The following is a 17673-nucleotide window of genomic DNA, read 5'->3' as shown; positions in this document are numbered from 1 at the left end:
TAATAAAATAAATATATATAAAATATATACATAGTCTTAAATCTTAAAGAAATTTTATGTTCCCTTTTGGTATTACGAGTTAAGTAAATTTTGGTTTATGTTAAGATCGGAGACTAGTGAAAAATGATCGGAAGGGTAGAAAAACGAGGGGACACGGTTTATTCCAATCTGTTCGCTTGTTGGAAATTGGAGAACGTCATTGACTTTGAACTTGCCTTTTGAGTAGAATATGTAGTCTAATGTGTGACAGACTTCGCCTTCTTGACGAACCTGAAGCAATTGTTATTTTTAAAGTTCAGGTAAATCTATGTTTGAAATGAACCAAGTACCTTCCAGGTAGTGTACGGGGGTTCGCCTTGGGACGTACAGTAAGCCGAGGCCAGCCTTAAACCAGGGTGAGATGTGATACTCGAATAAACAGGTTCGATAGGCTCAGCATTAAAATCGCCACATAAAATCACTGGCCGGCCATTTGCTTCAGATGATATAAATTCTAAGAGGTCTTTTCCTTGCTCGTTCCTCAGAGCTGCCAAGAGTGCACCGTTCCTTGCCTTAAGATGAGTTGTGGCAACACACAATTCCGTACCACATGAACGATTTCTCAAAATTGCTAAAAGAGCCACCTTAAAAAAACACAAAAACTCTTAGATAACATTTAAAAAGTGTGATGACTAAAAAAGAAATTAAATTAAATTAATAGTTGACAAACAATACTTAAAAAATTACTTGATTGCTTTGCACTTTCCAGACTTCAAGTATTCTTGTAACGGCCTTGATCAGCTCGAATTTGTTAGTTCTAAAGAAAATAGCGCACCCATCTGGCCCATTATTTTCCTTGATGTACATGCAGGGAGAGTCGGGCTTGGGAAAAAACATCCCTTCGTACCCTTGAGTCCCGAGTACCTTTTTCAGATAATTAAAGTGGTCCACTTCCTAAAAAATACGAAACGAATCATTTCAAGCCCAAGTCTTCATAGGAAAAAAAATTTGTTTACTTGCAGACAAATGATGTCTGGGGAAAACCTCACGATCTCCTGTGTAAGCAGATTACGCCTTCTCTGCCAATGAAGGGCTTCCACTGGGCAACAGACAAAGTTGTCGTTGTTAAGCCCCAACGCTAAAACGATAAATATTTTACTTAATTTGTTTGTTTTGTTAGGCAAATCGCTGAATAAAAGCTTACTTTGAGATAAAAGGTTCCATTGGAGCACTCGGACTGAAGATGGATCTTTTAAAGGGGGAACTTCACCTGAAAACAAATTATAATTTAACCTTTTTTATTGTCTTTTATCCTAGTTTGTTGAAGTCGTGAGGAGCGGTCAAGCAGAAGGTAGTTATTTAGCTGCGTTTCGACCTTTATTCGGGTCATCTTCAGGGCATAAAGTGTGATGCTATTCTTGTAGTGCCATTGGTTTTGTGTAAAAGTGTTGTAATATTGACAACACTTTCACACAAAACCAATATGACACCTCAAGAATAGCACCACACTTTATGGCCTGAAGATGAGCCGAACAAAGTTCGAAACGTCGGAAAAATATAAATAAGGTGTTTTTCTAAACTACCTTATTCTTGACCGCTCCTCAGGACTTCAGCAAATTATGAAACAACAGGTCACTAAGAAACACACATTTTTATCGGAAGAAGATATGAACTATACTTTCTCATTTAGTTTAGTGATTTTATCAACCTGTAAAATGTTCTAATGATTGAATGTTTGAAATTTTTGTTAATCCATAATTTATATGTAGCGAAACAAGATGTATTTAATTTTATTGTCATTACAAATTTGATGTATGCCACTTAACTTAATTACATAACATAAACAACGATATGTTTAATGGGGATGCCAGTACTCAAACTAAAAACCCTGTACCATTTTTTTTCCATACATAATATATGAAATGGTGTTTATTAAATCAATGTTGTGCCTTTTGATTTTATCATTGTTTTAACTTGTTTTCACCTATAAAAAAGCATCATGGAAAAGCGTTATATCGAAAACTAGAAATAACATTCTCAACATATTACATATTTATACTGTTGTCAGAATTGAAACAAGCATTTGATTTCAAAAGAACAGTAAAAAAATATTTGGTCACTAATTGATTTTTCAATTGAGGTCAGACTTACTCTTGTAGTTTGCCAGATTGACTATTCCAGCGGATTTAAAAGGCCTTTGGAGAAGGATGCTCCCTCCAATCTGCGATGAGCAATACTTCAGCAGCTCCTCCTTGGACATCTTATCCGGCAGCTGGACATCGTTGTCCTCAGTGTCTTCGTTGAGGATCTTGGGTGCTGACGTAAAGCTCCCCATCCTGCGCAATGAAATCGGTGAAATTATTTCTCTCAAATTTCCCTTCCTGATAAGAGGCATATCAGTATTGTGTATGACCCAGTTTTGTTGCAATTGAAACGCATTAACCTCAACCTATTTTTTTTTATTATTTATTATGGTATCATATGTAATTTTGTTACTTGATAAATGTTCCATACGACATCCCTCATAATTTGTCTGAAATACCTTAACAGTTGTTATAAGAATTTACAAACTTTACAAGGGTTAGAATCCTTGTACATAATAGCATCAAGCTGCCCTGTGTAAATAAATCGGAGGTTTAAAACAAATAGTTTGGAGAATTTTTCTTCATTCCATCCTTAATTTTCTCATCCTAGACAACAAAAATCAAAAATCAATTGATAAAGGCTCAAAGATGGGGAATGTGTTTTTCTTTTAATTTTCAACTTTTTGTTCCCACAACGGCCATGGAAATAGACGAGCAGGGAAAAAGAGCAGACCTACTTACTTATTTTACTTTGACTCTATTATTTCATTTTTCCATTACGTAGGTCTTTTAGGAAGAATGGATGAAAACTGTTTGTTTCAAAACAATTGTGAAAAAGTCCAAACGGCCAAGACCCCAGGAGCTAAACGTTCCCTGGAAGCCCCAGACTTCCCATACCCACAAAACAGCAACAACCGAGCCGACCATCCCCACAAAACCCACCCAATACCACACTGCATGCCCTAGGATATCCCTTTTTATTATTTATTATATATTAAATGTATTAAATAGTAATGTATTAGTCCTTTAACGATAAAAGATACCCACAGTTAAATACTTGTAAACTATTAGGGATCATTATTGATAGTCACTTATCATGGTGCCAGCAGGTGAAGTATAGTGTCAGTAGGTTGTCTTCCCTTTGTTTTCTAACGTTAAAAATTCGAATACTATCTCGCTTGAGATGCGGCGTATTGTCTAATTTGCACTAATATATTAAGAAAAACATTGTAAATTATATATATGTAATTAATTTACATGAACAGAATACTAGAGCAAAAAATAAGTTGTCTTATTCATTCTGTTCAAAGACTAAAATTAGTCCTAGTTTTGCACTTGCTGGAGTCAAGCTATTTAATAAACTTCCTATACATATACCAACATTACCTGCAAGAGTTTAAAAAAAAAGTTTGCAAATGGCTATAGTACCCTTTTTACACTCTGAATGAATTTTTTTAACGCAGAGGTTGAAACAATGTGAAATAATAAAATTTAGATGTAATAAAAATCAAAATATGACATATTCAAACAAAATGTAAATCTAGTTCACGAATAATAATATTCATATTCATATTATAATATCACTATCCGGCAGCGATAAACTAAGTATAGAGGGCTTTATATACACTGACAGGCAAAAAATTCAACCCACTTGTAATATAACTTGATTTGTATATACTTTTATATATTAATCAAAGTTTCACGTTTTTTACCATTTAATAATTGCGCCTTTGCCTAAAAAAGGAAAAGAATATGTAAATTGCTAAGGAAAATGAACAATAAAAAAAGACGGACAGATAAAATTTGTTTTAGATTTTTAATTAACATTTCAATATCGCGTAATTTCGCGTAAGAGGTTAGCCCATTCTTCAGGAAGAGTCTTTTCAAGATTGTGGAGTATCAGGCAGTAATGGAGGGGGTTCTTATTCGTCTGTTTAGGTTACCCTATTAATGTTCGATGGAGTAAAATATGGAGAACGGGCTGTCCAGGCTAACACCCTAATTTTATTATGTTGAAGGTACGTTTGTACCATGCGAGCGATGTGGACGGGCATTATCCTGCATTAGAATAGGATTGTCGTTGATTTTATCGATGATAGGAAACGCAAGATGTTCCACAATTTCATCCACTTAGCGAGTGGCCATTAAAGACCCTCCACAAGCAAAACCAACTCCGGGCGACTGTTCATAATAAATGAATGCGATAATCACTGTAATGCATTAAGACTTTTCTTTTTCATCTGAGGACACTCATACTTGTCCAATTCGCCGTGATTTACATGTGATTTTCTTTTTTTATTTCTAACTTGCCAATTTTATACAGTGATATTTTTCAAGGTTTTAAACGTGTCTGGTTCAAAAACGACTAAGCGAGTTTAAAAAAATCCGAAAAGGGGTTTGGCGGACCGTAAGCAAGCAACAGCTCGAATAAATCATTCGCGGGCTGGGTTCAAGGCTCCAGGTTCGCCTCCCTGCCAACTCCGTTTGTTTTTAAACCTAGGCGAAGGTTAAGGTTAAACGTGTCTTTGTTATTGAAAGTTATCTTCGACCTGTACTTCACTTTCGTTCTACTCGGATTATTTGAAACATTGAAACAAAACGTTCTACGAGGGAAAGAGTAAATTTACAAGATGATGACAATATTTAAGATTTCGTCACAAAACATGAGCCTCCTATTTATATCATATTTCTTTAATCGAATTGAATTTAACCATTTCTATCTTTTAATAAAAAAGAAACAGAAAAGTCTACTTGCGAGCTTGTCTAACAGTTTTGTGACTATCTTGCTCATATTCACGACTGCTGTTAATAAAACATAGATATTCTCAAAATAGATTTAAACGTTTTTTGTTAATCTAATACTTTTTAAAATGTAATTATTACACAAAAGCAACAATAAAAACAACTTTGAAGTACAAGGTGTTGAACAGTCTGATTAAAAAACGACCGCGTCTGTGAAACTCAGGTGTTCATAATTTTAAAAATGTGCAGATTTTTACCTTAAAAAGTTTTTGTTATATATAAAGTTTTTCCGTTAAGACTAAAAACATCTTCAAGTTTTAATCCAAAGGAAAAAATATGGTCATGGAGAAGACACATTTTGGGTCTATATTTCTTCTCGTAGTATTATCGGTGTCACTATTACTTCATATTTTGTTGACAATATCAGGCCCAGGCAACGATTTTGCAAATTACAGCAAAAATCAATCTGAAACAAATTTAAGTATGCTAAGGTATATTTGAAGTCTTATTTTAAGTTCGTTAGATTTTGTGGTCCGATTGACCAAATAACATCTTTCAATTAATTAATCTTTATGTAAGGTATTGGCTAAGATAAAAAAGTCACCTGAAAAATGGCAAAAAGGAGGGAAAATTCGAAAGGTTGGGTTCAGATGGAAAGTTATATATATAACGAAAGGCGTTTTCAGCCGAAGGTCGTGGGTTCGAATCACTGACTTTTTTTATCTCAACCAATACTTTACATAAAGATTAATTAATTGAAAGATCTTATTTTAAGGTATATTTGTGGCTCCTAACTCATCATTTCACCAAGTTGTGTCTAGTCACAGAAAGTTGTAGAAACTCATAGTAAAGCTCACGATGGTCAGTTCAGCTGGGCAGTCTGAAGGGATGTACATAGGTAGAGCCCAGGATGTAATCGACTTCATTAAAATAAGGTTATGTTCAATTCGATCAGACATGACTGATAGACAGTGAGACTGCGATAAGGGTTCCTCCACCACATTTGAAATGGCCACTTTTTCGGAGCGGTCGCAACGGTAGACATCTAACCTAAGATCAGAATCTAGAAAATCGTGATTCAGCCAGGTTTATGTGACATTATGTCGTAGGTGAAGTATATTTAATTCGTGATAACTGTCCCTTGGTACTTAGACCTCCTACATTTTGATAACAACTTATCATATCCTTTTTCTGATTGAGTTTTGCTGAAGAGTATGGATGAACATTTTGGTGGAAGATGTTGAAAGACTTTTAATCCAAAAAAAAAATATTTGTGGTCATGAAGAAAACACATTCTGTCTTCCTTTCTTTGGCTGAATGTTTACGATACATAATTAAAGTTATTTACAGCTATCTTGAAAAACGAACTTTCAGATTTGGTCAAACGATGGTCCATTGTTGCTGGAGTGCCAACAACCTATAAATCTTAATTGTTCAATTGCACTATTTACCTACACTGATGTGTATGTACAGCCTAAATAGTTTTTACTAGGTGAATAATGGAGCTTCTAAGAAAAAAATGAAAATGAAAATCAATCTGAGGTTGTGGCAGTGGGTTCATCTCTACGAGAAATTCCTATGGATGTTACCTCACCTCACGACACNATATATATATATATATATATATATATATATATAAGTTACAGTAAGTTATCTGCAGCAGTTGCATTTATTTTGCAGCCTTGCTACTTATTCGCGTAGGCGTTGTATCTGGCGATAAACTGTTTTTCCCACGGGAAAGCAGTCTATCCTCGACTCCGACGCCGTGCACTTTTCCTCAGTTTATCTTGTATATGGAATAAAAGTGTTTTTTTAAAAAAGTGGTGTCGATCATAAGCAGAGATAACTTACATATAAATATTTACATAATATAATAAATAAATATTTACAAAAATGCTTAATTACAGTGAGAATAGATATTGCACTATTATTGGTATAAGAAATTACAAAAAGAAATATTTCATGGTTCAAAAAATAAAATAAACCTGCATGCACATTAAGAATTTCTTTAGACTTACATGCCTCATGTTTTTTTCAAATTTTCTCAATGTATTGGCAACATATTTATGAAAAGAAAAGAAACATGTAGAGAAAGGTAAAGACCCTTTATTTCATGGAATCTAAATGAATTTATGAAATGTATTTAGTCGGATTCTGGTTTGGCTCCGATATTATTTATGTTTCCTTGAACGACAGAACTAAATAAAGTCTAGACAATTGGTTCTGTTTTATTTCAACCTTGTTTAGTTATTTTTACTTGAAGTCTTAAAAAGTATTTTGAAGGTTTTCGTTCGTCTTTTTTTGACTTATTTCGGTCGTTATACTTCCTTTTTCATTTCAATGAGGACCTTGCTTAAGCAGCACCAATTAAATTTTTTAAACGGCTTCTCTGACGGAAAGGCCTTCGAGCTGATCTACCTATCCTGCAGATAGACTCATCAGAAAAGCCGACCTCTCGCCTACAGGAAATGTGCGGTAGGAGAAGGGCAGAACGCGAATGCCAAAAACAAAACGATGGCCTCGCCTCGAGTTAAAAAAAAATATTTTCAATCAAGTATGACAATCCCTCGGGTTTAATTAAAGCCGGTAATTAGTCATTGTGTCATTTCGGTACGGCGGTAGTCATTGTTTCAGGCGACCCGAGATCGCCCACGGTCTAAACTTAGCAGGTAAAAAGTCGGTTCAACGTGAATATCCTTCATCACGAAGATTAAAGTGAAATGTGGAAATGTACCAAAACGAACCAAACGAATTCAAAAGCCGTTACTAAAGATCAACTCGTTCAGCTAATTATTAATATAAGGAACAAAATAAACAAAAATCTTATACATTCATAAAATGGCGTCTTGTTTTCTTACAGCCACAAAATGTAAAGGTCAACAAAGAATCAGGAATACCCATTCTACCTTTTGTTTTTGGAAGAAAGCTATAACATAGAGTATGAGAATAGAAAAGTTTTTATTATATCCAAAAGATAAATTTTTTCACAAAAAACATATCATATGGCATGGTCTCTACCCGTCATGGCGAATTGGCTTAATTCAACTGTTAGGAAGAACCGTGGTAGACGAGTGGTATCAAAAGTAACCCGCGGATCAAACCAATTTACTGTTTCGTATTATAATCGATTAAAAATCCATGGGGTTTACGAAGATTTGAACCCAGAACCGCTAACGCTAACGTGGCAAACACAAATCGGATGCTCTAAATATTGACCACCGTGCTCTCCCAGACCTTTATAATAACATTTTACTTATTATCAATTATTTTAATTATTATTTTTTAACAGTTAATCAATTCTTGTATTCGATTACATAAACTGCTCAAAAATGAATAGGGATATTGCCAATTTTGTAGAATTTATTTTCCCTAGGATTTTTATTTTATTTTTATTATAAATTGCATTAAAATTGATTAGAAATGATTATATTTTTTACTGAAGGAAAATATAATTAAGGGATTTTGAAAACTATAAGGTTTTAATTCTATACTTTTGCATATTGACACAATATTTTTTAAAAGAAGTAATACCATGTATATTGTCCTTTGTAAGCTGAAACCATCATGTACCTATTAAGCGTGCTGTAAATAAGGTTGTCACTATTTCACCATAGATGTTGCAACGCTGTACTCAGTTCGTGCATATCACAGTGGATGGTGATCAAAATGCCTTCTCTGCAACGCATCCCACATGTGTTCAATAGGGTTGAGTCTGGAGACAATGGGGAAAGGGACAAATAGGGAATTCTCAAGTTTTTTAAACATTGATGAACAACTTTGTCCCTACGAGGCCTGGCATTGTCGTCCAGATATCGAAAAACCCTGCCAATGAGATCCCTGGTTTGAGGGATGTATTTCTCGATAATTTCTTGGAGATAACGGACTGCGGTGAAGTCGCCTTCAACGATATGGAGTTCAGTTCGTCCTCCAGTGTAAATCTCAGTCCAAACCATTACACCGCCTCGTCCAAGCTGCACTGGAGGGAGCACGAACTGGGGGGATTGTGCGCATCTCCTGTTCTCGGTAGACGCTTCGGCACTATACAGACAGAAATGAGACTCATCAGTAAACGTAGCACCATTAGAATTGGGGTTCTCTTCTAGGCACTCGCAGCTACATATTCTCCTGAGTTGCTGGCGGCGTGCTGTTGCTTAAGGCATTCGTAATCGCTTGTCTTGACAAAGGCCTTGTCTAAACATCTTGTACTTTAAATTCACTAATTTCGTGGTCCGCTTGACCAATTAATACTTTACATTTAATTAAGGTTTTTAGTCGAGATGAAAAAAAGTTAATGGCACGAGAGGGATTCGAACCCACGACCTTCGGCTAGATACGCCGCTGCTCTACCACCTGAGCTATCGTGACCTCGATCCGCTCGGACATCAACTCCCCATCTCAACCCCACCTTATGAGTTTTCCCTCCTTTTGCCATTTTTCCATTTGAAAATTTTTTTTGGCATAAAGGTCGTCGAGAATCCAAACCGATTACACGACATTTGAAAAATGGCAAAAGGAGGGAAAACGTATAAGGTGGGGTTAACATAGGGAGTTAATGTCCGAGCGGATCGAGGTCACGATAGCTCAGGTGGTATAGCAGCGGCGTATCTAGCCGAAGGTCGTGGGTTCGAATCCCTCTCGTGCCATTAACTTTTTTTCATCTCGACTAAAAACCTTAATTAATTGTAAAGTTATTTTGTACTTTATTTATGATCTGGAGGGCACTATGAAAAAGGTTCCGTCTTGCAGCAATGATAATATTTATGTCGTAGTGTGATGAGATCCACTACCAGGCCTCCTATTGACACTTCCAGTCTCTCGGAATCTGGCTAAAGCCCGGGAGACCATGCTCTGAGAGACGCCAACTGCCTCTGCGATATCTACTTGCCGTTGACCTCGATGACCTCATGATGATGTCTTTCCTGGTTAAAACGAATGCAACTGGATTAAAATGGAGAAAAGACTAGAAAAGGTATTTGTTCACAAAATGAATCTTCGAGTAAACTTCATGTTTACTATTCTTAAGTAAATCCGTTATAAAAGAGAGGATTAACATTTGTTTGTTTTTGGTATTTGTATTTATTTCTAATTTGTTTTATACAATTAACAAGAATATATCGGTTAATTTAATAGAATAAGAACAAATTACAAATACCGTATTCATTTTTTAGCAATTTGTATTACAGGCCTTAACAATGTAGCCGACTAGCTCGCCCACCTCGTTTTCTTACCATGAAATAAATAGAATCTTTGATATTTCCGGACATCTCAATTATTTATGTGTAAGCCTATTTAAAAGTGCATCTCTTCATTCACAAAGAAAATAATACACGCTTTCCTTCTACCTTCTAATAACTGAATAATTTAAATTCACAACTACTCCCCTTCCCTTCATCAGAAACGACATAAAATGCCTTTTGTTATAATCGGTAGCAATTAGCAAATTCAATATTAACTTGTTTAAAAATTTGATGAAATCGTTCATTATTACGTTTATTTAAAAATAGACTAGAAACTATAGAACTCCGTATATAACTGTTATTGTTATTAGTGTACAAATTAGGCAAATTTTTAACTTCCTTGATCTAATATATTTCTTTCCCAATTACATTCTCTTTTAACTGTTTTGTAATCGGCTTTGATTAATTTTCCAGATAGTTTCTTATGAATTGATATGCAACTCTATATTTTACAAATTTGTGGACTCCTCCCTGCTTCCTAGTCGAAGAAATGTCGGGGCGAATAGAATACTGTATTCAAAAATATTTTTGCAGTGATTCTACTTCATTATATTCTTTTTATCCCCATGTTTGCGCAACAAATTGAACATAACAAATGATTTTGACTTATGAAAATAGGATTTAGTTAATTTTAGTAAAGGTCTAACTAATTTTGTCGCCACCAGTCGCGGTTATTCTTCAAGGCCTAGTTCATTATTTTGGTAAAAATTATACTTGAAGGTTTGACCTTATAATTGTAATTTATTAGGTGAAAGCTTAATTATGATTAAAGTTTGGGGAGGTTTAGGGGTTGATTTTAAACTAGGATTTGATACCGTATTATTCGATTTGCAATTTAGGTTTACCTTAGTGGTATTATGTTCTTGAAATCAAAATAATTTGGCGGTAATTTAGTCTACCCAGAGGAACCTGCTCTTTAATCGATGATCCACGAGCAATTTTACTTTTTTATAGCTTATATACCTCTGTTATGGAATGTATTTTCAACTTTCTTTTCGAGAAATATATCAGGTCAAGGTGCAGCAATAAAGAAAGCTGGTGGTGGGTTACTTTCTTATTAAATTGGGATTTAAAAATGGAAACTGTACAATAAATTAGGATTTGATAGTAATATACTTTGAGCTTATTGATAAGGAATCGTTATAAAATAATTTGCCCCATGTTAGTAATTCTTTGGCTACCCATTCAAATGACAACATTTAACCCTTCCTCATTTTTATTGAAACATTCCTAATATCAATTAAACACCTCTCTTTAACTCTATCAAATTGACATACCAATTTCATTTATTAGACATTTGCCTTTGCGTTTCGGGGACGCTTTCCGTGAAATTTTTTATTACTGATGTCATCTGGACAAAAATTGGAATTGGTCTTGAAACACCGTAAGTGTGAAAATTTGTGGTCTTAATTGCATAAACGGATAGCAAAATTAGATAATCACTGATTAATAAAAGAAACAACACCTTTGCGAACACTTACAAAACACTCATCCTTTGAATGATCGGAATTATGGTATGGAATTTGATAATAAGGTCTTGTGAGAAATTTTGTGTTTATTTTTAATAAAATTAACTAGAAGATTTCATAATTATGAAAATACACCAAGTTGAGACAAAATGGTAATTACAATAGGGAAAAATATACAAACATTTAATTGTATTTTTGTCCGAAGAAATCTACATTGTTTTACTCATTTTTGCTCTGAATTTTACTTACTCCTCTTAAACAAAAACTTCTGTTCACTGGGGGAAAAAAAACTATTAAAACCGGCAGTGTCGTTGGGCTTTGCGGGTCATGCTACCGACAGAACACGGGGCATTGGAAGAGGTCTCGTATTGACATAGTTTTGAAAACAATTCGTCTTTTTAAAATCTAAAGCAATCTTAACTATCCGGTTTTCATTACATTAATAATTTCTCATTCGTTTTAAAAAAAGAAGAAAAATGATACTGATAGGTAAAAAACTATATACATTGTTTTGTGAAGAGGTCTAACGATTGCATCGTCTACTTAAGAAAAGGTCATTCCAGTATTCAAAATATACTTACGAACACAATTTAAACTTGTGCATTACTACCAGCAGTAAGTAAACATCTAAAAAATTAAATATTATAATATAAGAACTATTGCAGGATATGTTCTACATTTGCTTCAGAGTCTCTTGCCAAAATTTTAAATTCAACTGTCACTAAATGTTATTTATAGGTTGTTCGACATTGTTTCCGCATATTGAAGCGATTTTCTTTTCGATTTCGTTTCCGTGTAAAACGTTGAAAAGGACAAGAAAATTCTGCGTGAAAGCGTACATTCTCAAGTCAGATTTACGAGTTTGTCTTTTTGTCTAACTTAATTTTATTGGGATATCATTTCCAGAAGAAATCCCCTGATAGATTTTAATCTATTTACATTTTCGAAATAGTTAAGAAAACTATTGTGTATAATTGATAATATTTCAATTTTTTTAACATTCACCGTTATCGACAGACATCACCAAAGAAAAAACATTAAAAATTTCTATACACTTTTTTCCCTTTTTTTACGAGGTTCGCAACAGCAGAGGTCATATAAACCCTCCGGGTGCCTGTGCTTTTGAAAAAAGCCCATTTGTAAGTGTGTAATCCAGCGGCCCTGCATTGAACCCGGGACCTTTACCTTACAGTGATGAGCGCCGTGTCACGCCTAAACCGTTGCGGCCACCTTCGCCCCTATACACTTATTTATCCAGTAAATTGGTAAAAGTATAAATTTTAATTGTTTTTTGAAGTATGATATTGTAAGGGACTAGTGGATAGTCTGGAAAAGTCCTTGACATTTCAAAAAGCTTGCAGAATATTCGTAGTGTAGGAAGTACCTACGGTTGTATAATTGACAAATGAACACAACCTAGCTTAATTTTTTTATTAGTTTTAATCTTTATGCGAAGTTCTATTTCTATAAGGAATTAACATTTTAAATAAGAAGAACGATTTATGCTTGTTAAAGGTTTTAAAGTATTATCGATTTTATAATCATAAGGGTTTTTTCAAACGCTCGGAATACCCGAATTCAGTTTTTTAATTTTTATTACGTCCTGGAAAAAATTGAAATATATCAAATCAGTTAAGTTTAAAAAAATTTATGTTAATATAGATTCAAAATTGAAATTTAAAATAAATTTTTAAAATAATTTTTGAACGCATGCAGCGTACAATCAGTGCAAGTTGTTGATAAGTTTATTTTAATTATGTTTAATATACAGGTTCATTGATATTATAGACAACTTGGGCAAATTAAAATTATTTAAATTAAAAAAATAACGGTTCTTTTTTCAAATTCTTAACGTCAGTTAACGACCTCAATTAACAAGCATTGAATTTTGAATGAAGAATGCAATTTTCATGTCAACTATTTTATTTTTAGAAATAAGTTTAGCCGAGGTACAAAATTGAATATCTAATTGGAGACGAGTAGCAGCTTAGAAACTTAGTTTTGCAGACATTTACAGTCAAGTTGCCACGAACCTATTTTCAAACAATTAAAAAAGCTATCGCGCATGTTTGATCGTTTAAAATGTTTAGCACATATTTAACCATTGTGGAATTTTTGCTCCTGTGTTTTAAGGCAAAAGCTGTGTAGATATTATAAGGATATAAATTTATTTTCAGGATTATATAGACGGGATTAATTAGGGAAAGGAAAGCTAAATTGTTGAAGAATTAAAGAAACATCATGATAGTTTTTATTGTCAACAAACCTAATGGCATGTATTTAATACTTAAATCAGAAAAAGTAAACTTTCATTTGTCTCTCTTGTAAAATTTTCTTTTGTTATGCCACTTTTCTTGTAGGAGTGCTATATAGCCATAACAATCTTTGATCAGCCATACTATTTTCTTTGTTCTAATTTAATAATCTGATAAGGCTTGATGTCAAAGATAACTGGGACCCTGCATGCGAAATCCGTTGTAGAATTGAACAAGCTTCCAGAAAATGAGGAAAGTCTTGACAAACCGGGAGTTATCTATCAGGCTTTGTACTCGAATACTTCGATCCTATGTATTCAGTATACTTCTCTAGGGGGTTGAAACTTGGACCCTTTCAGACACATTATGCCGGAAGCTGGAAGCATTCGAAATGTGGACGCACAGCTGAATTCTGAAGATACCTTGGACAGCCAGACTCACTAATGTGGCTGTATTACAGCGCATGAATAAAAAGCTAAAAATCCTCGATACCATAAATGGAAGAAAATTTCAATATTTTGGATAATGCGCAATGAGAAATATCATCTGCTGCAGGTTATCTTTCAAGGAAAAATAGATGGGAAGCGTGGTCCAGTGCGTAGAAGAATATTCTGGCTTAAGAACTTAAGCCAATGGTCCGCTGCTGATCTATTTAGAATAGCTTTGGATTGAAACCAGTTCAGGCTACTGATCCCCAACGTCTACGAGGACATGGCACTTGAAGAAGAAGAAGAAGAATAAGGCCTGTCGTTAATATTTTGTTGAATAAGTTTAGAAATATTATGACAAGACAATCAAGGCCGTTTAGTTGGACAATGATTACGGCTCCGGCATAAATAAAACCGGGGGAAATAAAACATCATGTTTCCTACCTGCAAATATCTCGTTTTGCCTAAAAGAGGATCGATAATCACTAAACATGTTTTAATTTTTGGCTGGGAAAACCGATTAAGAAATAAAAACAAGGAAACGGTTTTCGATTCCGCCTGAACGATAGGTCGCTCGGCCTCGGATCAGAAAAAAGTAGAAACGATGTCGAAGAAGGCGACCAGACTACAATAAGGCGACTCAAGGCTGACCGGTCAGGAACAAAATTAAATTACTACTACAAACGTAGTACAGAAAAAAGAACTAATATGCATCCATATATGGTATATGTTTACATATACAATTTTTTTTTACAATTTGAACAAATTACTTTAAAACCTAAATTTAAACTGAAGTGCAACATGGAAGTTTCAAAACAACATGATGCCTTTTGGGAAAAGCCGATATGTATAAAAGCGTAAACGTTAGCAAAGACTATTTAAATTAAGAGGTCATGGCGTTGAGGTTGGTTTTCATTGACAAGATTTATTTTACAAATATCCGGATGACAAACTCTTTTAAATTTAATATAAATAACGAAGTTAAATCAGAATAAGTTAGCTCTCATAGGTATTAAAACGTAGGAGGTCAAAAGATTTTTATGCATCAGCGATGTCTTCTATGATTAAAGTACAAACACGATCCATTAATACCTTTTCGTAAAACTCTCCCCCTCTCAAATTTTTCCCTTTCTTTCACAAAAATTCTGACACGAAATGTGTATCAATTCGGCATCGCTATCTTCTTCAACACTTCCATAATAATGTTTAATCTCACGTTTTGCAGATTTTCCGTTTTGTGCGAGAAAAAAATGTTTGTCCTGAATTCTTATTGAAAAATTGCCTGTAAAAGTCAGAATGTTGAGAATTTGACGCCACCGTCAAATATCAACATTAAACAAATAAATTTGCTGTTGAAAAAGATCAAAGATTGATTGAATTTGTGCGATGAAACGACTGTTTTCAGTTCGTTTTTTAATGGGGTTAATTAAAGTTATAATAAATGTTGTGTTCTTAAAGTTAAGACAAGAAAGAACAATAATGATAATGAAATTTCTTTCTTTTTAATTTTTTCTAGGAGGAGGATAATGAATAATCGTTCACTGGATAACAAAACAACATGAAAACAAAAATAATGAATATAAAGTATAGTATAAACAAAGGAGACAATCGTTAAACCGGAAACGACAATGTTGGAATAAGAAATTTATTCGTTGTTTTCATTAAAGTGCAAAGCAAAAGACTTCAAATTGGAAAATTTCTTGTGGATTTTTTTTTAAACCAAAAACTATTTAAGTAATCTATCGTGAGAGTGATATATTCAAGGTACTGACATCAAAACGAACGAGTCTCTCGCGTAGCAACTTTGCATTTGTCCACTAGCCCAGTTTTTCTGGAAATCCGGAAGGAGATTCTTGAAACAACAGATAAAAATGAGGAAAAGATAAAATTAAGTCAATGCTGTGGGCATTGGTACGTTCCGGTACTGGGCCGGTGAGCGTATCGATGTCGTACCCGGGGAAAATCGATGTCAGCCCCCCCCCATTGGCCTTGACACCCAGAAATAGGCGTAAACCGTCTCCACGGTATAGGTCCCGTAATCCCGGGGTTTTACGCCCGGATTAGTTTGTGATTAAGCGATCCTACCTCATCATCCGGGAGCAACTGCGTAACGCTCGTGCGAGAGTCATAACTCGACTGAAGTCTGAACTCTGAAGTCTGAACTTGTACCCGGTTTCATAGCGACACCAGACGTGAACCCGGCACACTAGAACGAGGCCCCTTTTTTTTCTACTCCAAGCTCCGAAAAACCGTCTGGTTTTAAAATTTATCGGGTTTCCCCGAGGATTCCGCAACGGGTGCTCCGACCGTCGGTAACGGACTGATGCGGATTCCGTCAGTCCGAAGGATTGCGCAACCGATCCCGTTCCCAGACCGCAGCGTTATTGCCTTATTTTTATAAAAATAAAACGATATTTTGAAAAAGCAAATTTGACTACCGGGCGAAAGTAAATACATCGAAAAACTGTCTTCAATATGTAGAAATCTTAAGAAAGAATCTTTTGTAAAGATGATGAAACCTTTAAAAAAATTAACCAACATTTTTGTAACGTCCCTCCTAACTAATGTCTACGGTATGAAATTACTCTCATCAATATTATGAAATTTCAAGAACTGTGCTTCCTTATAACGCTATCAGAGCCAATGTATTTTGGCTACATGGACTATCGTTTATTGTACAAATTTTCTGTGCCAATCGAAAATGTGAGCAATCAAATTCAATCTTGAAATACACCACAGTTTTTTAAACAGAAATACAAGGTTAATGTTTGGGCCATATAAAAATTAAAAGACGGACATAATAATTCCATCAGACATCCAAGCAGCCCTAAAACCATAATAAAAAAGGTTATCCCTAAACTGGTAGATGAAACACCCAGACGCTGGTTTTGTTTTGCGGTATTGTATAAATTAAACTTCAGGTCAGATGTTAAGAAGTGTATATGTAGGTATATAGGTATAATGACATAAAAAAACGCTGTTTATAAAATACACTGACAGGCAAAAAATTCCACCCACTTGTAGTATAACTTTATTTATACATTTTTATATAATTGCTAAGAGAAAAATAAATAAAAAGACGGACAGATAAAATTTGTTTAATTTTGTTTTCGATTTTTAATTCTTTCAATGCCGCATATTGCCTCCTCTTGCTCTAATTACATCTCGAAGAAGCTCTGTATACTTTCTACCGGTCTGGAAATGTATCTTTGCTGAAGGTTAGCACATTCTTCACGAAGAGTGCTTTTAAGATCGTGGAGTCTATCAGGTCTATGTGATGGACCTATTCGTCTTTTGAGGTTATCCCAAAAATGTTCGATGGGGTTCAAGTATGGAGAATAGGATTGTCGCTGATTTCATCGAGGATAAGGAATGCATGACGTTCCAAATTTCATCCACTTAGCGAGTGGCCGTCAAAGACCCTCGACGAACAACAACCAACTCTGTGCGTCTCTCCACTGTAATTCTCGCCCACACCA

At 34.6% G+C, this 17673-nt stretch overlaps 1 protein-coding gene across 1 annotated transcript; it reads right to left on the bottom strand.

Moving 5' to 3' along the window:
* Nucleotides 1-3: 3 nt before the first annotated feature.
* Nucleotides 4-16505, bottom strand: LOC106663477 (nocturnin). Its single transcript, XM_014388339.2, has 7 exons — nucleotides 16280-16505; nucleotides 2131-2315; nucleotides 1184-1249; nucleotides 996-1117; nucleotides 727-933; nucleotides 330-623; nucleotides 4-270 (listed from the first exon to the last, which is right to left on the bottom strand). Exons 1-7 carry the CDS (start codon nucleotides 16321-16323, stop codon nucleotides 73-75), a joined length of 1116 nt encoding a protein of 371 aa, XP_014243825.1. The 5' UTR covers nucleotides 16324-16505; the 3' UTR covers nucleotides 4-72.
* Between the last annotated feature and the right edge of the window lie 1168 nt (nucleotides 16506-17673).

Source organism: Cimex lectularius, unplaced genomic scaffold (assembly GCF_000648675.2).
Source record: "Cimex lectularius strain Harlan isolate CLEC.00 unplaced genomic scaffold, Clec_2.1 scaffold199, whole genome shotgun sequence".
Taxonomy (NCBI): Eukaryota; Metazoa; Arthropoda; class Insecta; order Hemiptera; family Cimicidae; genus Cimex; species Cimex lectularius.
The sequence above is the reverse complement of the archived record's forward strand: the minus strand, read 5'-3'. Positions and strand labels throughout refer to the sequence as shown.